Below are 26689 nucleotides of genomic sequence, written 5' to 3' on the forward strand. Positions count from 1 at the left end.
CAAGAAAAATGTAAGCAAGTATATTTTTGTGCTGACAAACAGAACCAGAAAAGTTTAAGTAAGCAGTCAATGGTTAATTCATTCTTTCAGATGAGTCTCAACAAGTCAGAGTATTTACTCAGTTGTTGAAATATGCCCAGATATTCCCTCAGTATACTGTAATGCTACAGGATTTCTCATGGGGGTATATATAGAGATATTTAATTGATTCAAACAAGTTTTAAGTATACAAAGTAAATTGAAAGATTAATCCCTGGGAACCTTTGATTCTGTATTTCTTCTTCCTACATTTGATTTTCTTTTCTACATATGCAGAATACAGACAAATTATGTATTTATAAATGTGACATGTCCTCATGGGAATAATCAGGTTGTGTCACGCTGCACCTCTCTGGCAGTTCTAATATCAGACCAGTGCTACAACAAGACTTTAATATCCATTTATAGGTCTGGTTTTAATTTTCTGAAAGGACAACAGATCTATTCATTTTCAAAATCAAGGTAATATGCACTCGCACAATTAGTGTGAAATAGTATGCAGACTTGCATCTGATCTTATGCTGCAGGAAGTTGGTATGTATGAAGACAGGCAGCAGTCATAGGAAGCTCCATTAACAGGTGACAAAAAAATCCAATTTTATGTACTGAAATTTTCATTAAAATATCTTTGGACCACTTAAAGAAAACGTAATTTATTGTTTAATAGCAGATTAACAAACTAAACCAAGCTGTTTCAGACAGCAACTTCAAATTTGCTCCTCAATGAAGCTTTACAGCCCAAATGATGTCGGATGTCCTGTCACACAGCAGAAGAACCGGTTTCATTGCCTCATACCCTGTAATTCTGCAGCAGTCTCAGGTCTTCCTTATATATGGTTACAGAACACACCATACTTCCAAATCATTTCAAAGTCACTAGTCCCATTTCACCACCCTGTTCTCCCCAATCCCATCAGCTCTCAGTGTTTTTTTGAATTTCAGCACGTTCTATTACATAAATGGTACAGAAATGGTCACTTTCAGTGTACTGTACATGGGCAACTGAAAAATTTTAAAACTTTGTATCACAGCTATAACATTTCTTGACATAAATTTCCTGTTTACAATTTCCTACTTGAAGAAAACCAAAATAATGCTTTTCCACAGCTTAAAGATGAAACACATTTTTTAAAAATACACTGTTTGAGATCCCAAATAATTATGAACACATAGGTAGCCAACTGGAACAAATATACTTAAAAAAAAAAATAAAACCACCACCAAAATACTGACCTCATCAGTATGATAACCAAAGTGCACACTCTCCAAAGGGTTTAGGCATCTTTCTTTTGCATTAATTGATACCATCAACTACAATCAAAATTTTTAGATCTTGCTAGCACAATCAATTCAAATGAATTTGATGCTTCTTAGATTGCATTCACCAAAGACAGGATTAAGACTAGATGATTTTAGCAACTGCAGGCTCACTTACTGCAAGAGCTCTGCGAAGAGCTAATCTGCCAAACCACATGCACAGAAGTTGTGCAAACTTCTGTTAAGCTATGAGACAGAAAACTTCAGTCTCTGTTCCACAGCAATGAAGTCTCTCTCTTTTGAATGTCAAGTCAACAATAACAGGTAAAACCCACACAACTGTCAAATAAGGCCAACAAATAGAGAGGAAATGTGTTTTCAGTAACAGAGGACATTTTCAAATGTATTGATTGAAAATTTATATAAACTGGATATGTACAGGTGTATTTTGCTACACATTTGTGACCTCAAATAGCTTTTACATACATGGTTAAATTCTCTTTTAAAATAAAGACAGGACATATTGTTCCTACAGTTCCATCTGAACTGCAAAGACTTAGCTCTTGCTAGTTTTATACTACGTTTCTCTAGTTGAACTGTTAACAAAGTAAGAGAAGACTCAGATACCATGCTTCAATTTCTAGGAAAACCTTCAATCTTATTCAGATCCCTAGAAGGGTAAGTAAAATATAAAAAAATACAACTCCTAATCATCATTTTCCTCATCATCAAATGAGAGAAGACTGCTATTTTTTATTTGCTTAGCTGTACTCTGAGGAGTAGTTGCTTCTCTCTTAGTTTTCTTTGCCGCTTTCATCTTCTTACTTGAACTTACATTGAAGTCCAAAAACTTCTCTGATGAACGTTTGGCTGGCTTCCTGAACACAATTTTTCCATCAGCAGGCTCTGGTTCACCACCTATAACAAAGTGAGTAAAATCAGAACTCATCTGCACATGTTCACACACACGTACAGACCTTCACTATTATCTTCTCTTATTCCCTAGAACCAAGATCAGCGAGACCTCTGATAGAATACAACAATCATGAAAATGTATTTTTTGGCTACAAAGTCTGTATTGATGAATGTCCTTCATGCACACACATCTGCTCCATGGCAACGAGCCCTTGAAGAGAGTTCTCCTGCAGTTCCTATTAGAAATGGGTTCTCGCTAACCAGAGCTTTAACTTAGAAGAGACTGTGAGCAGTAGAGCTTTTCCCACACAATCCAGCCACATACACTTACCAACATGGAGAGGACAACTTTATAGGATCCTCTAATTCCACTTCACCATTTGTAAAATCCGTGAAAACAAATGCACTTATTTCAGAATTACTGTATCTCTTTAAAGAACAAAATGGCACATACACAAGACAAAGCTTTTTCTTCTAATATACTCCATCCTGCTGAGACAGCTAAACAGATCACATGGTCATAAACCTGCCTTTTATTATCATATAGGATGAAAGTTTTAGGGTTTCTTTGTATCTGCAAAATCACCAGACAATTCCAAGTGACTAATTCTGCTCCTCTGCATGTGCTACAGCAAATAACAATTTTAAAAACAAGAGAAGTCCCTTCCAGGATTATCAGGCAGAGGAGGAAAGCTACTGCACAAGTAACAGCATCAAGGCAATAACTCTGGAAAAAAAAGCATAATTGTAAAGTCATGAATCAGACACAAAGGCTCATGCTGCAGTAGTCTGCAATTTTTATAATGTATATGTGACAGGATGTTAAAGAACCATAGGTTCTGCACAAAATATTTTTCCTAAAGTACTTGTGTGAAATTCATTATTCAACAGAAATTTCCTAACAATATGCATGTGTTTGACAAGATTATGTGCTATTTAATTATAGCCAATAAATATCTTTTGTCTTTAGCATGAATTCTTTCCTCAATATATAAGCATTATGGCTGAAGACTAACATTTCAGTGTTATCATACACAGCACTGGCTGAAACACTCTTCAGTGCATACTCCAAACAATACAACTATTAAATCTGGTGTCTTAAGGGTTGCGTGGTATAAATGAAGGCATCAACTTCATTAGGAAACTTCACTTGGAATTCAGTTTCAGAGACCCTTTTTAAGAAGAAACCTAGCTTTAAAAGCTAAGCACCCATTCTGTCAATGACTTCTACAAAATGCATGCTTCTGCACTAGTTTATGAGCGAATACTACTATGCAGAAAATAACTAACCAGCTTCTGGGAAAGTATTTCAGGACTGGTGCATTAGAAAAGCATTACAGTTACAAGGAATTACCAGCAAAAATAAACTGTAAATATGAAAAGCATACTTCTCAATGGATCTGTTGTGAATTCTACATGGAAAGCTTAGGTGTTTATATGCTGTGCATGGGATACAGTAGTTTAGGAAATGCCTATGGCAAATTCTGGGAGGGAAAAATAACTGTTTCTGAAAACATATCACACCCAACCAATCAAAATGCACTATGTATCATTTTTCTCAGAAGTTGGGCCTCCATTTTTCGGCTCAGAAGTTTAATATCAAATAATTCCCCTTACTAATCAATTGTTGCTTAACTACAATGTTTATTTGGAAAAACAGATCTTCTAACTTAAACAAGATCTGAGGCACAATATAAGCCAAATTCTGCAAAAAAAAAATGCATCTATTAGAAAAATTTCACTTATGAGCAGACCCAACTGTCTATGTACTTAAGCCAGCCAGTGTACAGACTGTGTACAGTACCAGTACAGCTGTGAAAATAGGACAACCAGCAATTATGACATTTTCTTAGAATGGTAAATTGAAAAACCAAACCCCTAAAAATGTAATGAAAGCATATCCACAAAATAAATCAGTAAACAGCTATGTACTCATAGTCCATGAAAAAATGGAAGTCAGAAGTGTCAATTTTACTCCCAGCTTTTCTGCTACCCACGCTGTGAACTGCACAAACTAATTTCACCTTGTCTACCAGATGGAGAAACTGATAAGTATCTTTGCAATATGAATTTAAACACCTAATAAGCAAAGTGCATAAACAGAGCAAAGCTCAAAAACTCCACCAAAATGGCAACTAGCTTAGCTCTGACCTCCAGGGCCTCAATACTATTTGCGGATCATTCTGCATCAAAGGAAAAGATTTTAGCTCTTGGCCTGGTTAAACACTGTCAAAATTTCATTATATGCTCAGGGACATTCCTTTCAGCAGGCATCCCAGGCCAACTTCAGAGAGCTATGATATGTTGGCAATGCTTGACAAAGAACAAAGGAGATAAGGAAGCACAGTAGGCTTAGCCTTACCTTAGCAACTTGTGGAAAGAGGGAGAACACACAGACTATGCTTTTTGAAAGAATTTGATGTAGCAGCTCAAGAAATCTGTGTTGATTTGTTAAAGATTGTCTTTTCCAGCTGGTAAAAAAATTTCGCTTCATCTTTTCTAACTTTACCAGACTCTTATGTGTCAGCTGTCCTTTTTTATTTGTATTGATGACCTCCAAAACCTGAGTGTATTAAGCAATGCAAAGAAGAGACTGCAGAAACAATCTCAGTGTTGGCAGTTTTTCCAACAGAGCCCTGATAAAAGACAGTATCAGTATTACAAATTATGGAGAGCAGGATTTCTGATAAACACACTGAAACACACAAAGTAAAATACAACCAACATAAAGGCATTACAGGAGAAATAATAAAATCCACTTCTGATAAGAGAGTCCAAAAACTACACTAGCAGTTCAAATTCGGACTGTTCTTAGTCACTGCTGCTTTTACCTGGATCACAAACCTTTACACTGCTTGGCTAAGAGGGGCACAATCAAACATTGAGCTGAAAACTCACTTCACAAGTGACATCAATTTAAGAAGCCACAAATCAGAATTTTGTTTCTTCCCTTTTAATTGCAAGTTATATATTACAAGAGAAGCAGAAATGAGGGTCTGAAAAAGAAACACTGCTCTTCAGTTTACTGCATTTTTTATTTAGTAGACATTTGTGAGGTTAGCAGCACGATTTTTCAGCAGTTTCTGTCCGCATGGGTCAATGAGGCAATGACAGGAAACACAAACGCCACTAAACTGGCAGAACAACAGGAGGAGCAGCGCAAACAATATTTCAAGATATATGTCTATTCTATGATAAAGGTTGGAAAAAATGTATGATAACCTGGCAAATTTCTTAATGGTTTCTAAGGTTTGAAGGTCAGATCAGCCATTTCAGATTCTCCTTCTAGTGCTTTCTGGCCACCCACCTCTATGCATGCCTTTGGAAGCATTTTCTACAGGAAATTCCACACACTGGTATCATGAAGATAAAAAGGCCAGTCTTGCTCAGATACTCAGTCTCAGTCGTTTATGAGGACACTTGGGAAAGTTTTTGTTACTTACATACTGTAAAATTAGCTTTTATTTAGATTCCTGCTGTTCACATGATGAAGAGCAGCATGAACTCTGTGATATGTATCTGATGTAATAGCTGCTTAAGCTAAGGAAAGAGCTCCAATATCCAAGACACCATGGACTGTGTTCTCCTTGTCTCTCCTCTCTCTTGTCCTCCCCCAACCCCAGCATACAGAATGAGACAAGAATAATATTAAAAGACTTTGAATGAGTAAGGACACCTTCTGCCAAATTTGCTCATCTGCATGTATCAGAGTGTCCCAGAGGCCAGGTGAACTAGAAAAGCACTAGAAAGATCAATTCCACAGACTATAATGAGTGCTGGGATAAAGTATCTTGCAGTAATTGCCATCTTTTCTTTTTTGCAAATTTTATTTCTCATAAGACCATTTAAATTTGTCTCTGAACCAACAGTAATGATTTATAAAATGCTGCATAAAAATATTAAGCAAAATGACTGTTGATAAACAAATGACTTCTTTTTAAAAAGCCTCTAAGTCAGTCCTCCATAGAGAAAAATATCTCAATATGGAAGGGTGTTTTCTCATATAGGAAAGGTTCAGTCCTAAATAAAGTTCCCTGTGACTATACTTGCAAAAGCCAACCTACAAGCTTCACTAAATTTTGTTCTGCCTTAGGAGGCAACTAAGTGCAGCTAGGACATTAATCAGCTGGTTTTGCCAAATTAATGCAAAAGCATTACTCATCTGTAAAGGAAAATGCGAGTCACAGGAACTGCTGGTGCCTGAAATAAAAAAAAAAAACAGTGTGGCCATGTCAAACTGGTTCTAGAAGAACAGGAAGGAGAAACTATGTAAATGAGATATGGAAAATCCTAGAATAATATCCCAAACCAAAGCCTGATGACAAGGACCCTCAAATGAAGACAATCACTACAGATATAAAGGAGGAGAGGGCAGAACCTCAAAACTGAGTACTTTCCATGTTCTGAAAAACTTAAGTTTCTATTCACAACAGATGGTTAGCAGCACATTACTTACAATCTATCAAAGTGCCTCAGCACTGATGCATGGTGGAAAGGAAGATTAGCAGTTGGAAAGTTTACTTCCCTGCTACCTTTTGAGCTTCAGGTAATTTTACTAATGATCTGATTTGGGGCTATGCATTATGGTCTAGTACCTGTTAAATTAATTCCATTTTCAACTCTGGTATAAAAATCAAAGCAACAAGAAATGTAGTCAAATCATTCAGCATCAAACTTTCTTTATACTTCCCATTTTCAGAATTGACAATTATCCAAAAAAAGAACAGAAATTAACACATTATTCAAAACTCTCTTTATTAAACTGGCAGTAACCAGCTGTCTAAATACCTGTCTGACTGGAAATCAGAATTTAAATCTAGAGGTCAGACTGACAGTGCAAAGATGGCCAAAGACTCAAAAAAGCCTTCAGCAAGCTGTAGCACAGTCACCCATACCTTCACTGGAAATTTTGCACTCGGTCCTGGCCATAGCAGAGGAACACAGTAGCACTTACCCTGTTTATTCCCATAAGCCAAAAAAAGGAAAAGGAGGCCAAGACCTCATATTAACAGCAGAGGCAGATGAACAAATAATAACACAATAATGTAGAACAGAGAGCAGCAGTCCCCAGAGCATAGTGATTCAACACTCTGCTACCTACTACCGTGGATTTTTTCCTCCAAATGCAAGTTATTACTGAAGGGCTGAAGGGGTAATAAGCAAATGTGCCAAAGTCCTACAGGGACTCAATACTACCATCCTCACTACATACAATTATGTCTTAGGAATGTCTTTTTCCACCAAAGAAGTTCAGTTACTCTATTCAAATACACTTCCATTTCATACTGTGTATTCAGCTTGGTAGCTCTTTTGGACTTTTTTCACAGCATGGACTCCATCTCAATAGACTCTCATGGACAACTACTTTTTGCCTAGCCTTACAAAATCGTTTTTCCTCCTACTGTGATCATTCAAAATTCAAGTTGCTTATATGAAAAGGAAACCAATGCTCAGAAAGAATCATGCCATTTCTTTCCAATGGGTTGAAATTTCTCCCAACAGTAGGAGGGTGATCCCACTTTTGAAAAGAAATCATGTTTTCTTTACAACTTTACAAACTACAACACCAAGCACATGCATTACACTTCAGGAAGTAAGCCGGAAGCTGAATGCATTCTCAGAGGAGTTCAAATTATATGAACACAGCCCTCAGTTCACTACCTGGTTATACCTAACGTATACATATCTAACTGCAGAAACAAATCAGATGTAGTTTTATTTAGTTTCAGACTAACCTGCATTACAAAAATCAAGAATTTTTCAACAATCTGCTTTTCAAAAATATAAGATTCTCAATGTATTTTCTCCCACTGCTGTTATCTGACTTCTCCATTTATATAATTTCTACCATTTAAATTTTAACACATACTTCTACATAGGGACAGCACAAACCTGAATTTTTGAATCCAAATGGCAGAAAACGACAGAAGCTAAGGATGTCCTATTGATGGCGGTGTGCTAGGCTCTCAATCTGCTCTAAGCCCAATTTACAGCCTTTGTAAATAGCCACAATGGCTAACCAAGGAAAAGGTCCACAGCTTCCATGAATCACCTTTCTATTTTATATTTGTGAGGTTCCAGTTTTATATTCTTAATTGTCAAGACATTTCCACTAGAGGCAGTACTAGCTACCTTTAATCTGTCAAGTCTTCTGTCAGCAAAAAATAAAGATAAAGCTACATTTCATCACACCCTGTGTGATTATGGAAGTTTTTGGACTCTCAAAGCACTTACGTCAACCATATCTGAATTATGAATACTGACAGAAATTCTTAACATAACTGTATCCATCAACTATAGTTTCACATCTTTATTGCCTAACTGCAGCAACCTCTCTCACACCACTTCATCTTTCCATTCTTGAAAAGCTTATTAAATAACTTAGATAAGGCTTTCTAATTCTTTCTAGCAAAGAAACATTTTTTTCTATACCTAGCTGTTTGGTGGCACTATTGCACCACCTGTTATTTTCAACTAATCAATTTAGTTTTGCATAATATATTTGCAAGTCACAACGCATACTGGGGATAATTTAAGCAAGTAATAACATGGACCAGTCAGTTAAGTGAACACATTACCAAGCTTACTCACCTGCCATTGTTTCCACTGAAGCACTAAACTGAGTTTCCTCCTTCTGCCCATCACTCTCTTTCATGAACTCATACAATTACCTTTAAGACATCCACTCTGCCATCAAATTTGGCTGAACTAGTGAGTTCAAATAATTAATGAGTTCAAAAATTATCACAGGTGATGTCAAAAGACTGTGTGCCAGGACAATGACACACCATAACAAAAAAAACCCCCAACCATTTATTTAAGGTGGTATTTGGAGGTAGGATGAAGCACAATCAAGAAGCACAGGACTGCAACACTATAAAATGCCAGACACCTTGGATATGTACTCAACGACTTCAGATTAGGAATCACAAGTGCAAATTATTTAGCTGAAAATTTCAAAACAATTAATCAAAGGTAATATTAAATGGTAGAAAAATAAGCAAATTATCAAGCTCCCTTTTATGGGTTATCTCTCTTTGATTCACTCACCTGATTCATTTGACTTTAAGGCCTCTTTGATTTGCTGTTTAATTTTCATTGCTTCTTCAGCAGTCAAGTCCCCTTTTTTCAGTGTTACCACTTGAGGCTGCTCATCTTCATTGTCACTGCCGTTCTCACTATCACCATCTGCAAGTGGAAGCTGCTCTCTCTAGACAGGAGAGAAATAAAAGCAGTTCTGATCACCACACCAAATCACAACCACTAAGGGAGGGCTAGTTCTCTTTGGTTTCACTTTTGCATTAAGGTTAGTGAGGAGACTTGGCACAGCTGTTAGTGCCAGGCCCTCCCAGCACACTCCAAATGACACTCCAATTCTATCACTGAGACGTAGTGTCCCCTAGAAAAAAAACGTATGGGCTCTTTCAATTAGAGACCAAAACAGTAGGAACTTGGAAGATAAGAAATTAATTCCTTTGTTCGTTATCTTTACTGTACAAGCACTGCCTGCCATGCAACACTAAGAAAATCTTAAATGCGTGGGTCCAAATTTGAATCTTCTATGCTGTACTCAAAACAGTGCAAAGGGAAAGGGAGTCCCCGGTGGCTTTGTTTTTAAAGCTGCCTAACCAAATCACTGTAAGGATTACTGACACAAGGAAGACTACGTCCCTGTTTCTATTCTCTCAAACTTGTGCTCTAAGACAGAAGATTAATTTGGGATAAAATTTCATAAAAATAAACTTTCTGGCACGGAAACCTCAGTGCAACAACATAAAGTTTGGCAATATTAGAGAAACTGAAAACTTAATCTTATAAAGAAAAGTATAGACAGTATTACCATAATCTATTGAATTTACCAAGAGGTAGACAAAATGCAAAATTCCTTGGGAAGTGAAACAGTTAGTAATAAAGGCATACTTTTATCTCAAATTCCAGTTCATCACAAATTTCTTTTTTTAACAAATCATTGTGACTATTACTTTAGTGACCAATCTGGAGAGGTTAGATGATAATGGCATCTTCAGCTTAAGATCCACAATATACTAGAATTGAACCTTAGAAAGGCAATACAGGACAATGGAGCAAGTGGTGAAAGTCAAGACATTCCCATTTGTAATAAAAGGTATTTTCACAAGTAACTTGTATATCCACAGTGGCACAAGTATGATTCAAATCAAGGCCGTAACAATGACCCACTGGGAGGGAGAGAGGGTTGTTTTTTTTTTTTCTTTTTTTTTTTTTTTTTTGCTAGGTTAGTTTTCAGCTGCATACAGGTCAGGTGGAATCATCCAAAGATTCATGCAAGTACAACCAGGTAACAACATAACTGCACAAGCAGCACTACCAGCTAATGTTAAACCATAGCTTAAATTTACATCTCCTTAGTCATCAAAAAGAACAACTTTGCATCTGCTATATTACGATAATGACAGGCCTCTTTCTTAAAGCACCCTATAAAACCTTAGTTAGCAGGAAACACAGGCAAAAGCACACTGGAAACAGAAAAAACCAGTCCCCTCAGAAAAGGCTGCCTTTTAACAAGCTCACTCAAACCCTGCTGCCCCTGCCCTGCTGTCACACCGGAGTCTGTGTCTGCTGACCTATGTTAAGATGACGTTAACTCCTTTCTAAGATTTTTTTTTTTACTATAGCCTTAAAACACACTTCCCCCCCCCCCCCGCCTGGGCTTTGTAAGGGCAGTTAAAATTTGGGACATCGTTGCCGTCTCCCCCGTTGCCCCCACAGACCACTTGGGCGCTGACAGGTCGGCACTGGCTGCTCTGCACAGGGCACCATGATCACCACGGCTGCAGTTATTAAAAACAGCGATGGGGAGGGGCACTACAATCTGTTGTTGTTTTGAATCTCTAACACAGAAGCAAAAACAAGCTACGAAGACAGTTTCAGCTCATTTTAAGCGGGTAACTACTGTTCCCCCTCGCCCTACAGGGACAAAGCCTTCAAGTGCCGCTTCCCCACCGCCTTCGTTTCAAGCCCGAGGGGCGAGGGGGCATCGCGGCGCGGGAGGCCCGAAGAAGCGGGCGCTGCCCCTTCCCACCCCCGGGGAGGGGCCGGCCGCGGCAGTGGGCAAGGAAGCAGGGCCCCGACACAAGCCCACGGGCGGGGAGGGTCGTGCCGCCCGAGCGCGGGGCCAGGCCGTTACCTTGGTTTCCACCGTGGGCCCCTCCCGATACCCGACCTGCCGCTTGAAGCGGCTAAGAAAGGCGGGCTCGGCCGGCCGCACGTAGGAGACCTGGTTCCTTTTGCTCATGGCCGCTGCCCGCGACCAAGCCGCGCCACCGCCTCCCCACACACAAACACTTCTGGGCCGAGCGGGCGCGAGCGGACGGTGGCCCTAGTGGGACAGAACTAACACACCGCCTCCCTTCCGTAACTCTCTCCGTCACGTGAAAGGAGCGAAGGTGCTTCCAGCCAATGGCGAGAGAGAAGCCGGAGCGGGGTAGGATGTAGAGCGAAATGGCCGCGCCCATGGTGGCTTCGAGGAGGGGGCGGGGCCACGTCGCGGTCCTTAGCGCCAAATTCAAACGTTCCGCCATTTTGGAGAGGCCGTCGGTGGGCGGGGAGGTGCGGGGGTCGGCAGGGCTGGCGAGGATCATGGCTCCCGGCACGAGAGGTGAGGAGGGACGGGGTGGCTGTGGGGCTGCGCGGCCGTGAAGGGGCTGAGGGATTGAGGGATGTTCTCCCTCCCCCCCGTGCGGGGAGCAGGAGGGGACCGGGGCGGCTCGGTGAGGGAGGCCGCGCTGCAGTCAGTGCCGCTGGCCGGGTGAGGGACGGCTCTGCCCTCTGGGGCTGGTCGCCTCCTGTGGGGTATCACCCAGGCGTAAGAACTGACAGGGTCAGGGAGAGCTATGGCCGTGTAGGCTGGGCTCGGTGCCCCCACGGAGGGGCCGGTGCCATCCGGGAGTGCCCGCAGGGCAGCCGCGCTGCCCCCGGTGGTGTCGGGGAAGGGCGGCGGGGTGGGAGCAGGGGCAGGGAGAGGGGTCAGCCCCCACCCCCTGCCTCCAGAATCGCCTTCTGGCACTGATATCCCCAAAGGATTCTCGTGGTCGGTTCGTATAAGCAGCCCTCCCGACCCGGAAGGCTTTACAAACCTTGTTACTGTCAGTCGTCCCGCGTTTATCAGTTCGTCTTCTGTAATTTTATCGAGTTTTAATTAGCTGTGATGTTTGTAACTATAGTCTCTTCCAAGCGTTCAAGTGAAAGCAGCTCTTTAAAATGGGAGCTAAGAAGGGTTAGCTGAGAGTCGGTCATTTCCCAAGGTACAGGTTGTGCAGGTATCTATCAGTCTGACTGCCGTTCCAAAATGCGCTGCTTCTCTTGTCCCAGCTGGTTTTGATACCTTGTGCATTTGAAGAATAAACAACCGAATTAGAAGCTAGAACATTTCTCAGATGTTATTGTGTGAATCAAAGCAGGTAGGCTTGCCTAGCAGCAGCAGGATATTAGTGTAGTATGCATGTTAATGAGAAGGTTAGTACCGTTGCACACCTTTATTAATTCTACTTTGGAAGGGATCCTCCTACACTAAAACCTGTGCACTTTTAGAGACTTTCTAAGGTCTTTATTATTGGAATATTTTGGTAAATCACCTTTCATTGTTGTTTTACTTATTTTTTAAATTTGATTATGTTAGTATTTTGACTAACCTATGTGAAATAATTTCGTGCCAGATTCACCCTTAACTAAAAAATAAGTCACCATATCTACCTATGGGGTGATATGTGCCATCTCCTTGAAATATGTAGCTGTGCAAAATGATGCTTATACATACAGGAGAGTTTTATGCGTTACAGAGTGCTCAGTATTACTTCATAAAAGTGAAAGTAATATAGCTACTGAGTTGTGCATGTTTAGAAAATTGATTTTTTTCGGTCATTAGTAAAACTGTTTCATGCTGTATTGTTATATAAATTCATGCTGTATTGTTATATAAATATAATGGGAATATGTAATAACATTTATGTTCCTAATGCTCTAAGGCACTTGCAAAACCTCATATATATTAATTTAAGAGACTAGTCACATTGCAGGACAGGAGCTTCCTCTACCTTTGCAAGAAACAGCAAACTTTCTGCCAAAGGAAGATAGTTAATAAATATTTTTGTGCAGTTCTGATTTATGCATGAAATGGATATTTATAAGGCTCTCCATTTAGCTCCCTCAGTACTGCTTACAGTATTTTCTATTTAAACAGGGGTTTTTGAGCAGTAATTTTATCTTGTTTAATTTTTGTGTGTCTGTTTCACTTTTATTTTGTAGGAGATTTGCGTGACTCTGCATTACCTTTGTTGAACTCACCTAGGTAAAGTAGTATTGGCCAGTTCCCATATATGAATAATCACATTGCACAAGAAGTGCAAACAAAACCTAGTGTAACTTTGTGAAATAATTTAAAGTTTTTTCTTTCAATGTTTTCCTGCACAAGATTGTTGCCTTTCTCTCTTAACTTCCTTATAGATTTAAAAAAAAAAAAAGTTCTCTAAATAAAAGTGTTGTCCTGAGGTGTCAGATTCCTCTTGGAATGCTACCATGCGGTAAATTGTCATTTGTCCCCTATCTCTGCAGCTAGAGTCTAGAATTTCTTGAAGAGATATTCCATGACAATCTTAAATTCTGTGAGGAAGTCCTAAGCAAAAACAAAAACCAAAAAGCCGTCCTCCAAATATAAACAGTTTCTGCCACAAATCAGAATAATATTACCTAATGAAAACATATTTGGCAAGTTAGTGTGGTGTGTCTTAAATCCAGTATAACATCTTCCCTTTCTCAGCCACTTCCTGTTCTTTTTTAGCCCTTTTCTTTGCCACTCCCCAACCCCACATTTCAGTCATGAAGTCCTTCCCCCATTTTTAAAACTATTCTGTAACAGTTATAACACCCTCGTGCTATAGCTGCCTTTTGGGAAAGAATGAAGTAAAGTAAATCCAAGTTTGCTACCACTTCATGCAAGAACTTAATTCTTTAATATTATATCAGTATATTGGTATATATACCAGAACTCCTCAAAGCTTTAATATAATAGTCATGCACAGTTACTTATTCAACCTAAATTTACTGGTGCATCCACTGATAAATGTGATGAAATAGGTTAGGGAGCTTTTAGATGTAGGTGCTGCTATATTTCACTGGACTCATGGATCAAGAATTGGTTGCTGGAATGTAGCATTATCTGCTCCATTTTTAAAGTCTTTTATAACTTTATAACTTCAGTAGTAAGAAGGGTGCTTGAAGCCTTGTAGTCTTAGAAACTACTGAAACCTTTATTATAACACTGGTTTTATATATCTCAAGTTCACTGTGAAATGTGTTGTTTTAGAGCTGAAGTTGCATGCAACAGCAATAAATTCCAGTAACTTCATGTTCTTTGTTTTTAAATCTGCCACATTGTTACCTCTAATAAATCTGTGGCTAGTAGTGAATTGATGTGTACAGCTACAAGTAGCATATTTGCAGGGAAGACCTTTGAATGACTTCACTTACTTAATCTGATATTTGTGATTTAATTTTATCAAACAGCTGATAGATCTATTTTGGAGTAATCTAATGCATAAATATTCATTTAGTATTGAAGGTGATGCTATCAAAGTTTATGTAAGAGTACGTCCCCCTTCAGAGGGAACTGTGTTAACGGATGGAGAACAAGGCTTGTGTTTATCTGTTCTTTCATCAAATACCATCCGTCTGCATTCGAAGCCTGAGCCAAAGATCTTCACTTTTGATTATGTTGCAAATATGGAAACAACACAGGTAATAACTTCCAAAATCTTGTAATGGTATTGCAGTTTTTCCTCAAATTTTGGCAACTGCTATACTAAACCTTTCTAAAGATTCTTAGGTCTTATTTCTTAGGTCTTATTTTTTGCAGTGGTCAGACTGGTAATATGTAGTTATAGTACAGAAATGTTGCCCTAAATTCTGGTCTCTGATAGTTTTAATGTATTTTTTTAACTATTAATTTCTTTAATTAAAAAGTTTGCATTAAAATTGAGGCTTCTATTTGTAAATTTTACGGTAACACCACAGACAGAAAATAAACCCACCTGTTGAGACAAACATAAAAATAACTGGCAGCCAGTAGCTGGTAGTAAAGATGTGATTTGTATATGAGGAACTTATGAGTTTATGTTCTATTTGTTATATTTCCTTCTTATACATTTGCCTTTTAAACAGGTGCATTGTTCATCTGGGACAGGTAATACTGGAAGGAAAATTCTTCAATTTAATTTTTATAATATTGTGCTTGAAATTCTGAACTTAACTTCAATTCCTCTTAAGACTTCAATTCCATTTAACTCCTGTTTAAAAAACCAAAACCCCCACCCACTGTAGGCTGTTATTTGTAGCTAGGCTCTTGTTGCAGGTCTAAGAGAAATACGTGAAAATAGATGAGGCTAACAGTTGTGCATATTTGTTGAATATGCCATTGTGAAGTGGCAAATGTTCAAAGTTAACTAGATTCGATAAGTGTCATAGGCTCAATTTTGACCTACTGATGGTATAAACTGTAATAACATAAGCAAAAACACTGGACCAAATGTAATATAATGCATATTTGAAAGCTGTTACTATGATGCTGAGTTTTATTATTTTTCTTTCAGTTTATCAAGGAATAAAATCTTTTCAGAAGGAGTGATTTATGTCACAAAGACTTGGGACGTATTGTTTTGCTGTGAGAACTCCAGGGGTCATGATACATGTCTAACTTTAAGGAATGTGTCTATTTTAAACATTATAAAGTTATGGCATAGAAAACACTGATGGAAGAGATACTTAAATGAGTGGTGCCAAGTGTCTTCTCTTTCCCTTGTCCCTAGGAGTCGGTGTTCTCAAGTGTGGCCAAAAATATTGTTGAATCTTGTATGAATGGCTACAATGGAACCATCTTTGCATAGTAAGTCATTTAATGGTATTTCATAGCAACTGCAACATTGGAGGAGATTGTGTTAATGAGTAGTTGTGGTTTTAAGTGCCAGAGCCTGTTTAATGTTACAGTAAACTTTGGAATTACTTCCTTAGTGCAGCACAACATAGGGAATGTTCTTGCAATATTGAAGAGTACTCCTTATTACTCTTTCGGAGGAATCTATTGGTAGGTGTTATGCTTCTAATACTTAAGGCCAAAAATGTGGAGTGTAAACTCATTTCAATTTTCCTATTGTTTGTCTAAAAACTAGAAGCTTTATTGTACTGTTAAAGAGAAACCTAGTTGTTTTCAGTATGTCCATGGTAAAATGGAATGAAAATTGGTTTAACTTGATATTTGGCAAGCTCAACTCTTTAGTGAGTCTTAGCTGCCTGTGGGAAAAGTCATGAATGATAATTTTAACTTTCAAAAGTGTTCTCAAGGTAGAAATATATCCATGACTAGTAGCATGAATATCATTATATTAACTGTCAATATTTTTTCATCTTGAAAACTGAGTAAGCACTTTGGTCAAAAACGCTAACTTGAAGGACTGATCTAATCAAAACCTTACTGGGTTTTTTAGCCTAGCCTAGCATTGCAAAACCATGAAGCCTACTTTGTCACAATATACAAATGTGGAAAAATGAAGTGAAATTGCTCTGAAGTTTCTCTAGCGTGATTAATAACTATGATTTAAAAAAAAAGGATATATTTGACTTAAGCCCAAAATGAGAAAAATACTTTTATGTGCACTACTGAGTGGCACAAACCCAAAAGATTGACCCCAAAAATAGTTTAATATGTATATTTGAAAGCCTTCATTTTAATGCTAAGTTCCACTATTTCAGTTTCCAACAGAAATAAGGAAGAAAATGGTGGGTGGTGGGGGAGAGAAAAGGTGATTTATCTAAACAAAATTTCATGGTCAAATTTGCTGTTGTATTTTTATACCTTTTTAGCTGACTGATTTCTCAGGTTGCCTCTGTCTTTTTTTTTTTATTTTCAGTTTAGAAGATTTTTTTTTTTTCATTTTAAGTTGTGAGTTCTCCTTAAAAGATGCAGATTAATGAAAAATTCAGAGCCAGAATAAAGCTTTAACTGACCTTTTTTTGTTTGGTTGGTTTGTTTTGTTTTGTTAGTGGCCAGACTGGGTCAGGAAAAACCTTTACTATGATGGGTAAGTGCATGAGAGAGCTTAATCTTTCAGTGGTTTCTTAATGTTTTTTTGTCTTGAGTTGAAATGTTGTCTTGCTCAAACACCAGGGATGATTTAGATTTTTGTCTTCCTGCAGATAACTAAGTTTTAAGAAATGGTGCAGTGGTCAGTGCAGTTGTTCTTGCTTTATACCAAAAAAGTGAAGTATAGGTACTCTCCTCTACCTTTTTGAAGATGTAGATTTTTTTTCTGTTTTTAACAGGAGAGAAACTTTTCATTTAAATCAGACACTTTTAGTAAATTTTCTCAAAAATGAGTATTCTACTGGTTTCCCTTTTTGGCTGATATCCCTTGCATGTGTAGAAAAATATTCTAGTATGCAAGGGTCTTCCGTGTTGAAATATATTGAGGTTTTCAAAATAACTGCTTCCTATCCAACTAGGAATTTAAGGCCTCTGTATATGAAGGGGGAGCCCCTTGTAATCATGTTCTTCATACAGTGGTGATTTTAAATGCATTAATATTGTGCTTGCCATTAGAAAATTACTGAAATAACCAAAACCACTTTGGCTGACATGTTTTTGAGAAATTAAGTAAACATGGGAACGAATCCACCCCATCTTTCTGGTTCTTCAAATCAGGGTTAAGGTAGCTGTATTGGCATACCTCTACATCTGTACATGTTTTCTATGGAAGTCTGAGTAGTTTATACTATTTTAGACTTGGGTAACCTATGGACAGGTAAAATAAACTTTCACAAGCTTCATTTAGACTACATGTAAACCTGATTATGGAATATAATCTTAGATCTTGAAAGTTGATTTTATTGCATTTCTTCTGTGGTTTTGCCATAAACTGACTAAAGCCTGGTTGCTGAAATCTTCTGTAATGACATCTTGAAAAGGTCAACCATTACTCCTGAGTAGTACTAATTAATTATTTTTTTAATTAAAAATCTCTTTAGGACCTTCTGATTCTGATAATTTCACTCACAGTCTGAGAGGTGTAATTCCACGGAGCTTTGAATACTTATTTTTTCTAATTGAACGTGAAAAAGAAAAGGTACATTTATTTTATACTTATTATTGCAGTGAAAGTAATGTCTCACATTAAAGATTAGCTAAGGCTGTTTGGTAAGCAGTTAAGTTTCCAGGATTATTGCCATCTTGCATCAAATTTATTAATGAGAAATGCCTGCATCTAGTACTCTGTCAAATTATAGTACGCTTTGTTCAGATGAAAGCGTGCTTATATTTTGAGTCTAAAAATGCATCTGGGTTTCTGGATGTTGATTGTTAGCTGGGCATCAGAAGTGCATCATATGCAGACTATATATGCAAACTAATAACAATGCCAGACTTAATAAAACCAATCTGTTTATAGTGTAAATTATTGTGTTTTTCAGGCTGGCAGTGGAAAGAGTTTTCTCTGCAAATGCTCATTTATTGAAATCTACAATGAACAGATATTTGACTTGCTAGATTCTGCTTCAGCTGGACTCTTTCTCAGGGAACACATCAAGAAGGGAGTCTTTGTTGATGGTGCTGTTGAACAGGTGTTGTCATCCGCTGCTGAAGCATACCAGGTATTTTTTGTCACTTTTTAATGTTTGGACTATTTATCTTGATGCTTATTTGGTAAATATTCCTCTTTGATTAAAGCACATATTTTTTGCACAGTGTCTGTGACACCCTCTTCCCCTATCTCTATCTTCCAAAAACCAGTGTAAAAATCTATTTCTAGGCAATGCTTCCTGACTATCCCACACACATAAGAAATCATGTAGTTCTGGAGTTTGGAGTATATGAATTGCAATTACAGTAATCTTTCCCTAATGCTTGCCCTACACATCTCTGAAATAGCAACAGAAAACTACATCTTCTGCTAATCAGGCAGCATGTGTGTTCCAGAAATTGTCAGGTTTATTTCTTCATGAATGAGACGTTCACATAGTATTTTTGTGACTTTAAATATTTTTTCCTTGTGTACTGCTTTCAAACAATAATAGCATTTCTGGAGGAAAGAAGTGAATATTATAATCAGTGTTTATAGCTACAGTCAAGCTTAATAAATTTTTTCACTTTTAAGATACTTTTATTGGATAAAAGGAAAAAAGTCCTTGTCCTTCAGATTTTTAAAGGCTGTTGCATTGAAATATGCTTACTACCATTTACGTCACATGTATGTAAATACTGGATACAGTCTGAGATACTTGATATTGTTTGATGTCTTTATTGTGCTTAGGTACTAACTATGGGGTGGAGAAACCGTCGTGTAGCATCGACCTCAATGAACAGAGAATCCTCAAGATCACATGCAGTTTTCACTATCACAGTGGAATCTATGGAGAAAAACAAAGAGATTGTTAACATTCGGTCTTCCCTGCTCAACCTGGTAGACTTGGCAGGATCTGAGAGACAGAAAGACACCCATACAGAAGGACTGAGGTTAAAGGTTGGTTCTGTAATATCTGTGGCATCTTTCTCCTTTCAGATGTAGTGCCCTGCTCCACCCACCAAATCTGTTCTCTCTCTCTCTCTCTTTTTTAGGAAGCAGGTAACATAAATCGATCACTAAGTTGCCTGGGCCAAGTAATCACAGCACTTGTTGATGTGGGTAATGGAAAACAGAGGCACATTTGTTACCGGGATTCCAAGCTCACTTTTCTGTTACGGGTAATATATGTCCTCTGGATTTTATATGCTACTTGGTATGTAGGAAAAAAAAATTGTTTGGGTTGATTTTTTTTTTTTTCTCTCTAAAAAGCTGGACTCAGATACATTAAAAATTTGTTTCAATATTGGGCAGGTGGAAGAAGGCTTGAAAAATATCTTTTTACCTAAACAGGCTTCTAGCCAATTTGTTGCTATTAACTGAAGACAAATTTATTTATGCTCATAATCTATTACTTATTTGCAAATTTTAAAGAAAAGGTAGCATATGTTTTCATCCCTATTATTTGGGAAATACTGCGTATCACAACGTAATATTTAGAGATGTGTTGAAACGTGTGACAGGATTTCCAGAATTAGCCTATGTGTACTGTGTTGGTACGATGTTAAGAATTAGATAAATTTACAGTTTCCTGCCTGAGAGCTTATGGGCTCTTTTCAAGATGAACAGAAAACAAAGACGGAAGCAGTCAAAGATTTGTTGGATGCCAGCACTCACCAAAATTCTGTGAACAGTAATGAATGATATCTGTAATATATTTTTGTATTATAATATAGCACTTGAACATGATACAGCATTTGTGTTACAACACAGTATCATTGGGATTATAGCAAAATTTCCCAATCATTCCATCCCTGTTCTATGTATATCTTAGAATCATGAACCTCTGAAGAATTATATTCTTCCAGTGCAACTCAAAAGACATAGAAATTGGGAGAGAATTGCAACTGTATGAGCTGTTACTTTCTTAAGTGGTCTTTTTTTCTTTTTTTTTTTTTTTTTTTTTTTTTTTGTTGGCTGTACTGCAAAGAAGTCCACAAACATGACCTTCTCTACTAGAGAGAGAGAGAATGCAGTTGAGGCTTGTGGTCTATTTTGTAGTACTAGACTTTTAGTCTTAGGTCTAACTGCTGCATTCTCCAGAGATTTGAGAGCTACTTGTTTAACAGCACAGAAATATCTGAAGACTGTGCATGTTAAAGGGAGAGGTTCCTTTTATATCCTTGGTCAAGAATCTGTTTGTTTGGCAATTGCCACTAGAAGATAGGTTGGAACAATCAACAGGCTAGATAATGTTCAAAATACTGCGAATACCAATCTGCTAATTACCAAGATTAAAGTGAAATATCTGCTGTATTCCCTGATTTTTTTTTTCCCGTTTTTTTCTTTTATCTCCCTCCTGTTCGGGGGGGGGGGGGGGATCAAATTGTTGATAAGTAGTATAGAGTCAGGGTTTTGAAAACCCAAATAAAGTCCTTATTTACAGACATATCCTTTATACCAACAGTTGAAATAAAATTTTAGAAACCTGCCTAGCATGCAGCTTTGTTAAATAAAATCCCTTCTGCAATTTGTTCAAAATTATACACAGTAGTTCTTAGGTGATGGCTTCCTGCTGTCACCAAAAACATGCAAATAAGGTGTCGTGGTTTAACCCCAGCCAGCAACTAAGCACCACGCAGCCGCTCACTCACTCCCCCCCCATCCAGTGGGATGGGGGAGAAAATCAGGAAAAGAAGTAAAACTCCTGGGTTGAGATAAGAACGATTTAATAGAACAGAAAAGAAGAGACTAATAATGATAATGATAACACTAATAAAATGACAACAGTAGTAATAAAAGGATTGAAATGTACAAATGATGCGCAGGGCAATTGCTCACCACCCACTGACCGACACCCAGCCAGTCCCCGAGCGGCGAATCCCTGCCCCCCCACTTCCCAGTTCCTAAACTAGATGGGATGTCACATGGTATGGAATACACTGTTGGCCAGTTTGGGTCAGGTGCCCTGGCTGGGCATGAGAAGCTGAAAAATCCTTGACTCTAGTCTAAACACTACTGAGCAACAACTGAAAACATCAGTGTTATCAACATTCTTCACATACTGAACTCAAAACATAGCACTGTACCAGCTACTAGGAAGACAGTTAACTACATCCCAGCTGAAACCAGGACATAAGGCTAACTTCCATGTTTTTTAAATAGGATTCCCTTGGTGGTAATGCAAAAACATGTATTATCGCAAATGTTCACCCGGGATCCAGGTGTTTTGGTGAAACACTCTCCACTCTTAATTTTGCTCAGCGAGCAAAGTTGATTAAAAACAAGGTAAGAGAGTTCCTCAATGTCTTTATTGTTGAAAAAAACAATTTCTTCTCATGTAAACTACACATCTGCAAACAGGGTTGCTTTATTGAAATACTCTTGTGCTTTTACTAATTTTAATGAATATAACTTATTTTAAAATACTAAATTTGCTTTCCTAAATGTTTTTTTATGATAAATTGTTTTTGAAAAGGCCTTGTTTGCTTTTGGTTATGAATAGAATACAACAGCTGAGAAGTAGGTAATGGCTGATAAAAGTGTGTATTTGTTGCTTGTTCTTAGAGCACTTCATTGGAAAAAAGTAAAAAGTAAGTAAATCTGTACTAAAAATTAAAATTTTCATACAAAGTTAAAATTCAATGGTATTTCAGTGCATCTAGTTTTTATATATGCTAATACCCAAGATGTAATTTCTCGTGGGTGGGTTTTGAAAGTATGTTGGCATCTGGCTGGAAACTACCATCTTCAATGTATACTGCTTTGGTCAAAAAGCTCCAGATGGAATTCTGCAGAAAACATTAAAATTTTTAACCCATATTTTTAGCTGAAGTGCAACTTACTGGTTTCTTAGGAAATGGAACATTGCTTTTCCCATGAATTCTTTCTTTCCTAAGATGGAAACACTTCTCAGTAGTTTTGCTGCTTTGCAGTCTTTGAGTTTTCTCTTATCCTATAAAATACAAGATTTTTATTTGTACCTTTTCCTAACTTTCTCTTAATATATTTATGAAAGGCTGTGGTTAATGAAGACACACAAGGAAATGTGAGCCAGCTGCAAGCTGAGGTGAAGAAATTGAAAGAGCAGCTTGCTCAACTTACTTCAGTGCCGTCTATGTGTGATATGTCTGTACCTCAAGGTAAGAGTTGGGGGTGAGGGGAGAGAGAACTTCCTACTTTTGTAGCCTAGAATGTTGGAGCCTTACATAATTCATTAAGTTTCTGAACAATTAATATTTTTGTAGGAACTGACCCACAGACGTTGCATTTGTCTTATGAATTCCATTGCCTGTATTTGTATCTGATATTTTGCAGAAATTGTTAATGTGATTTTATTTTCTTCCTTTCCTAAGTTTGTGTACTGGGCTATGGTTTTATTATATAATACCTAGAGTACTCTTCCAGTTCATAAGAGGTATGCTGCCCAGTCCTTTAAGTAACTAAAAGTTTGCATGTGATTGCTTGTACATTTAGGTCAGAGGGAAGGCACTAAGGTATTGATAATGCTGCATTCTTTTTAAGCTCAGGACAGAATTTTTTTCCCCTCTTCCCTTTTTGCCCCTTCAGGAAGATCCTAAGAAGAATGTTTACTTTTCAATAAAAGAGAGATTTCAATGTAAGATGGTAAAAGGGTTTTTATGTAACTTTTTTTCTTCCAGCAGCTTTTCACTAGACCATTGTATCTGCACTACAGATCCCAGCATAGCTTTCTACTATGTATACTTCTCACTGAAATAGGCTACCTTATAATGTTTGATTACAGGCTAGTGAACTTGTAATTGTAACTCTTGTAACTCTTCCTGTGTTCCTGAGTCAACTCTTCCTGACCTTGCCAAGAAATAGGAGATACAGCAATAGAAGTTATTACAGAAGTTAGAAACACTTGTCTACCGTAAAGCATCTGTGGTTGAGTTTTCCTAAGGAAAAAATACTTCTCTGTTAGCATACACTTTTAACCAGTAAAAACAAGTCAGTGATTATGTGGGACACTGAATCGCTGCCCATGGATACATGAATATTGACAGAAGGCTCAAAAATATTTAGATCTGTGATAGAGTTCCAAGAGAAAGCAAGTGATGATGCTTAAACACTGAAGAGAGGTTTTATGCAGAACCTAATATATTTAGACCTGTGTTTAGTCTGTGTAGCTAAATTATGTTTGTAATATTTGATCACACACATATGAAATCTGCTTGCTAGCTACTTTAAAAATATGATGGCATTTTTTAATATATTAAATAACAATAGGGTAGTTATTATTCACCTAGATACTATGGTATTCTATAAGTAAGTAGTCTTGCCTACGTGAGGATATTCGGGAAAGCTATTTTGAATTAATTTCTGAAGTGGATTAATAAAGCCCTTTTAATCCCTTGTGTGGACACTTTCCTTCCAGATTAAATCACTAATTGTCCACCTAATTCATGGTTATTTTCCTGAATTTCCTTCTCATGAACCGGTTAGTCCACTTCTAGTATGTACAAACTGTAGTAATGATGCCAATAATGGCTTAGTGTTATCAAATTAATTTTGGAGGGGGTTTGCATTTTACAGATATACTCAGCTGAACAGACTGATTCTTTTATTTTAATAAAAGTTCATCGTAAAGCCTTTTAATGCCTGAACAACTTTGTTAATTATACAATCATGTATATTGACTCTGTTCTTTATCAGCAATTGCAGGTGACTAGGAATTACTGTCTAAACTTCTTTGCGCTGGGTATGGCACATGATCTTTGTAGAGGAATTATACTACTTGAAGAATTTATTTAAATTTTCTTTACACAACTGTCACGTTATGTATGTAGGAACACCTGGTTAACTGGTATTTTAATAAATATGGCATTTGTTTCTTTGACTTACCCTACAGGTGCTGTTGAAAAGGGGAAGAACAACATAAATTACATGAACAACTTTCTTGAAGCAATGTTGTTCTGGGAGAAATCAGAAGGTGAAAAGAAGGTAAGAAAACACTAATATTTCTAAGTGCATTCTGTGTACTGTCTGATGAGAGATGAGTGAGCATATAGAAACTTACTCTCTTCATTTTTCTTTTGTTTTTTAATAAAAATACCTTGTCCAAAGATGATAAGGTTTGGTAACAAGGGAACTTAGTCAAATGACATTTGAGATAAAATCTGTAGTCCTCAGGAGGACTACAAGGATGTCGTGAGGTTATACAGGGAGAAAACTAGAAGGGCCAAAGCCCAAATAGAAATTAATCTGGTTACTGCCATAAAAGACAACAAAAAAATGTTTCTGTAAATACATTAGCAACAAAAGGAGGGCTAAGAAGAATCTCCGTTCTGTATTGGACATGGGGTGGAAACACAGTGACAAAGGCTGAGGAAAAGGCTGAGGTACTTAATGCTGCCTTTGCCTCAGTCTTTAATAGTAAGACCAGCTCTTCTCCCTGAGCTGGAAGATGGGGATGGGGAGCAGAATGAAGCCCCCATAATCCACGGGGAGATGGTTAGTGACCTGCTACACCACTTAGACACACAGAAGTCTATGGGGCCAGATGGGATCCACCCAAGGGTACTGAGGGAGCTGGTGGAAGTGCTCGCCAAGGCACTTTCCATTATTTCTCAGTAGTCCTGGCTAACTGGGGAGGTCCCAGTTGACTGGAAGTTAGCAAATGTGATGCCCATCTACAAGAAGGGCCAGAAGGAGAATCTGGGGAGCTACGGGCCTCTCAGTCGGACTTTGGTGCTGGGCAAGGTTATGGAGTAGATCATCTTGAGTGCCATTCCATGGCACATACAGGACAACCAGGCAATCAGGCCCAGTTAGCATGGGTTTATGAAAGGCAGGTCCTGCTTGACTAACCTGATCTCCTTCTGTGACAAGGTGACCCACTCAGTGGATGAGGGAAAGGCTGTGGGTGTTATCTACCTAGACTTTAGTAAAGCCTTTGACAGTTTCCCACAGCATTCTCCCGGAGAAGCAGGCTGCTCATGGCTTGGACAGGTGCACTCTTTGCTGGGTAAGAAAATGGCTGGATAGCTGGGCCCAAAGAGTGGTGGTGAATGGAGTTAAATCCAGTTGGCGGCTGGTCACAAGTGGTGTGTCCCAGGGCTCAGTATTGGGGCCAGTTTTCTTTAATATCTTTATCAATGGTCTGGACAAGGGGATTTAGTGCACCCTCAGTAAGTTTGCAGACAGCACCAAGTTGGGCAGGAGTGTTGATCTGCTTGAGGGTAGGAAGGCTCTACAGAGGGATCTGGACAGGCTGGATCAATGGGCCCAGGCCAATTTTATGGGGTGCAACAAGACTAAGTGCTGGGTCCTGCACTTGGGCCACAACAACCCCATGCAATGCTACAGGCTTGGGGAAGAGTGGCTGGAAAGCTGCCTGGTGGAAAAGGACCTGGGGGTGTTGGTTGACAGCTGGCTGAATATGAGCCAGCAGTGTGCCTGGGTGGCCAAGAAGGCCACTAGCATCCTGGCTTATATCAGAAATAGTGTGGCCAGCTGGACTAGGGCAGTGATCGTCCCCGTGGACTCAGCACTGGTGAGGCCACACCTCCAATACTGTGTTCAGTTTTGGGCCCCTCACTACAAGACAGACATTGAGGTGCTGGAGTGTGTCCAAAGAAGAGCAGTGAAGCTGGTCTAGAGTACAAGTCTTATGAGGAGCAGCTGAGGGAACTGGGGTGGTTTAGCCTAGAGAAAAGGAGGCTGAGTGGAGATCTCATAGCTCTCTACAGCTACCTGACAGGAGGTTATAGCGAGGTGGGGGTTGGTCTTTCTCCCAAGTAACAACTGATAGGACAAGAGAAAACAGCCTCAAGTTGTGCCAGGGGAGGTTTAGATTGGATAATAGGAAAAATTTCTTCACTGAAAGGGTTGTCAAGCATTGGAACAGGCTGCCCAGGGAAGGGGTTGAATTGCCA

General features: G+C 38.4%; 2 protein-coding genes across 2 annotated transcripts in view; one reads left to right on the forward strand and one right to left on the reverse strand.

Annotated features, from left to right (window-relative positions):
- Positions 1 to 676: 676 nt before the first annotated feature.
- KIAA1143 (KIAA1143 ortholog) lies at positions 677 to 11562 on the reverse strand. Its single transcript, XM_069811007.1, has 3 exons — positions 11378 to 11562; positions 9262 to 9421; positions 677 to 2214 (listed from the first exon to the last, which is right to left on the reverse strand). Exons 1-3 carry the CDS (start codon positions 11483 to 11485, stop codon positions 2003 to 2005), a joined length of 480 nt encoding a protein of 159 aa, XP_069667108.1. The 5' UTR covers positions 11486 to 11562; the 3' UTR covers positions 677 to 2002.
- KIF15 (kinesin family member 15) overlaps positions 11559 to 26689 on the forward strand; it is a 39987-nt gene continuing 24856 nt past the window's right edge. The window contains exons 1-12 of the mRNA XM_069810995.1: positions 11559 to 11848; positions 13495 to 13537; positions 14799 to 14982; positions 16050 to 16126; positions 17281 to 17318; positions 18262 to 18359; positions 18703 to 18882; positions 19542 to 19751; positions 19847 to 19972; positions 21957 to 22079; positions 22810 to 22933; positions 24664 to 24755. Coding sequence (XP_069667096.1) covers positions 11692 to 11848; positions 13495 to 13537; positions 14799 to 14982; positions 16050 to 16126; positions 17281 to 17318; positions 18262 to 18359; positions 18703 to 18882; positions 19542 to 19751; positions 19847 to 19972; positions 21957 to 22079; positions 22810 to 22933; positions 24664 to 24755 — 1452 coding nt within the window. The 5' untranslated portion in view covers positions 11559 to 11691. The remainder of the gene's footprint in view (positions 11849 to 13494; positions 13538 to 14798; positions 14983 to 16049; positions 16127 to 17280; positions 17319 to 18261; positions 18360 to 18702; positions 18883 to 19541; positions 19752 to 19846; positions 19973 to 21956; positions 22080 to 22809; positions 22934 to 24663; positions 24756 to 26689) is intronic.

This window comes from Haliaeetus albicilla, chromosome 2, assembly GCF_947461875.1.
Source record: "Haliaeetus albicilla chromosome 2, bHalAlb1.1, whole genome shotgun sequence".
Classification (NCBI taxonomy): Eukaryota; Metazoa; Chordata; class Aves; order Accipitriformes; family Accipitridae; genus Haliaeetus; species Haliaeetus albicilla.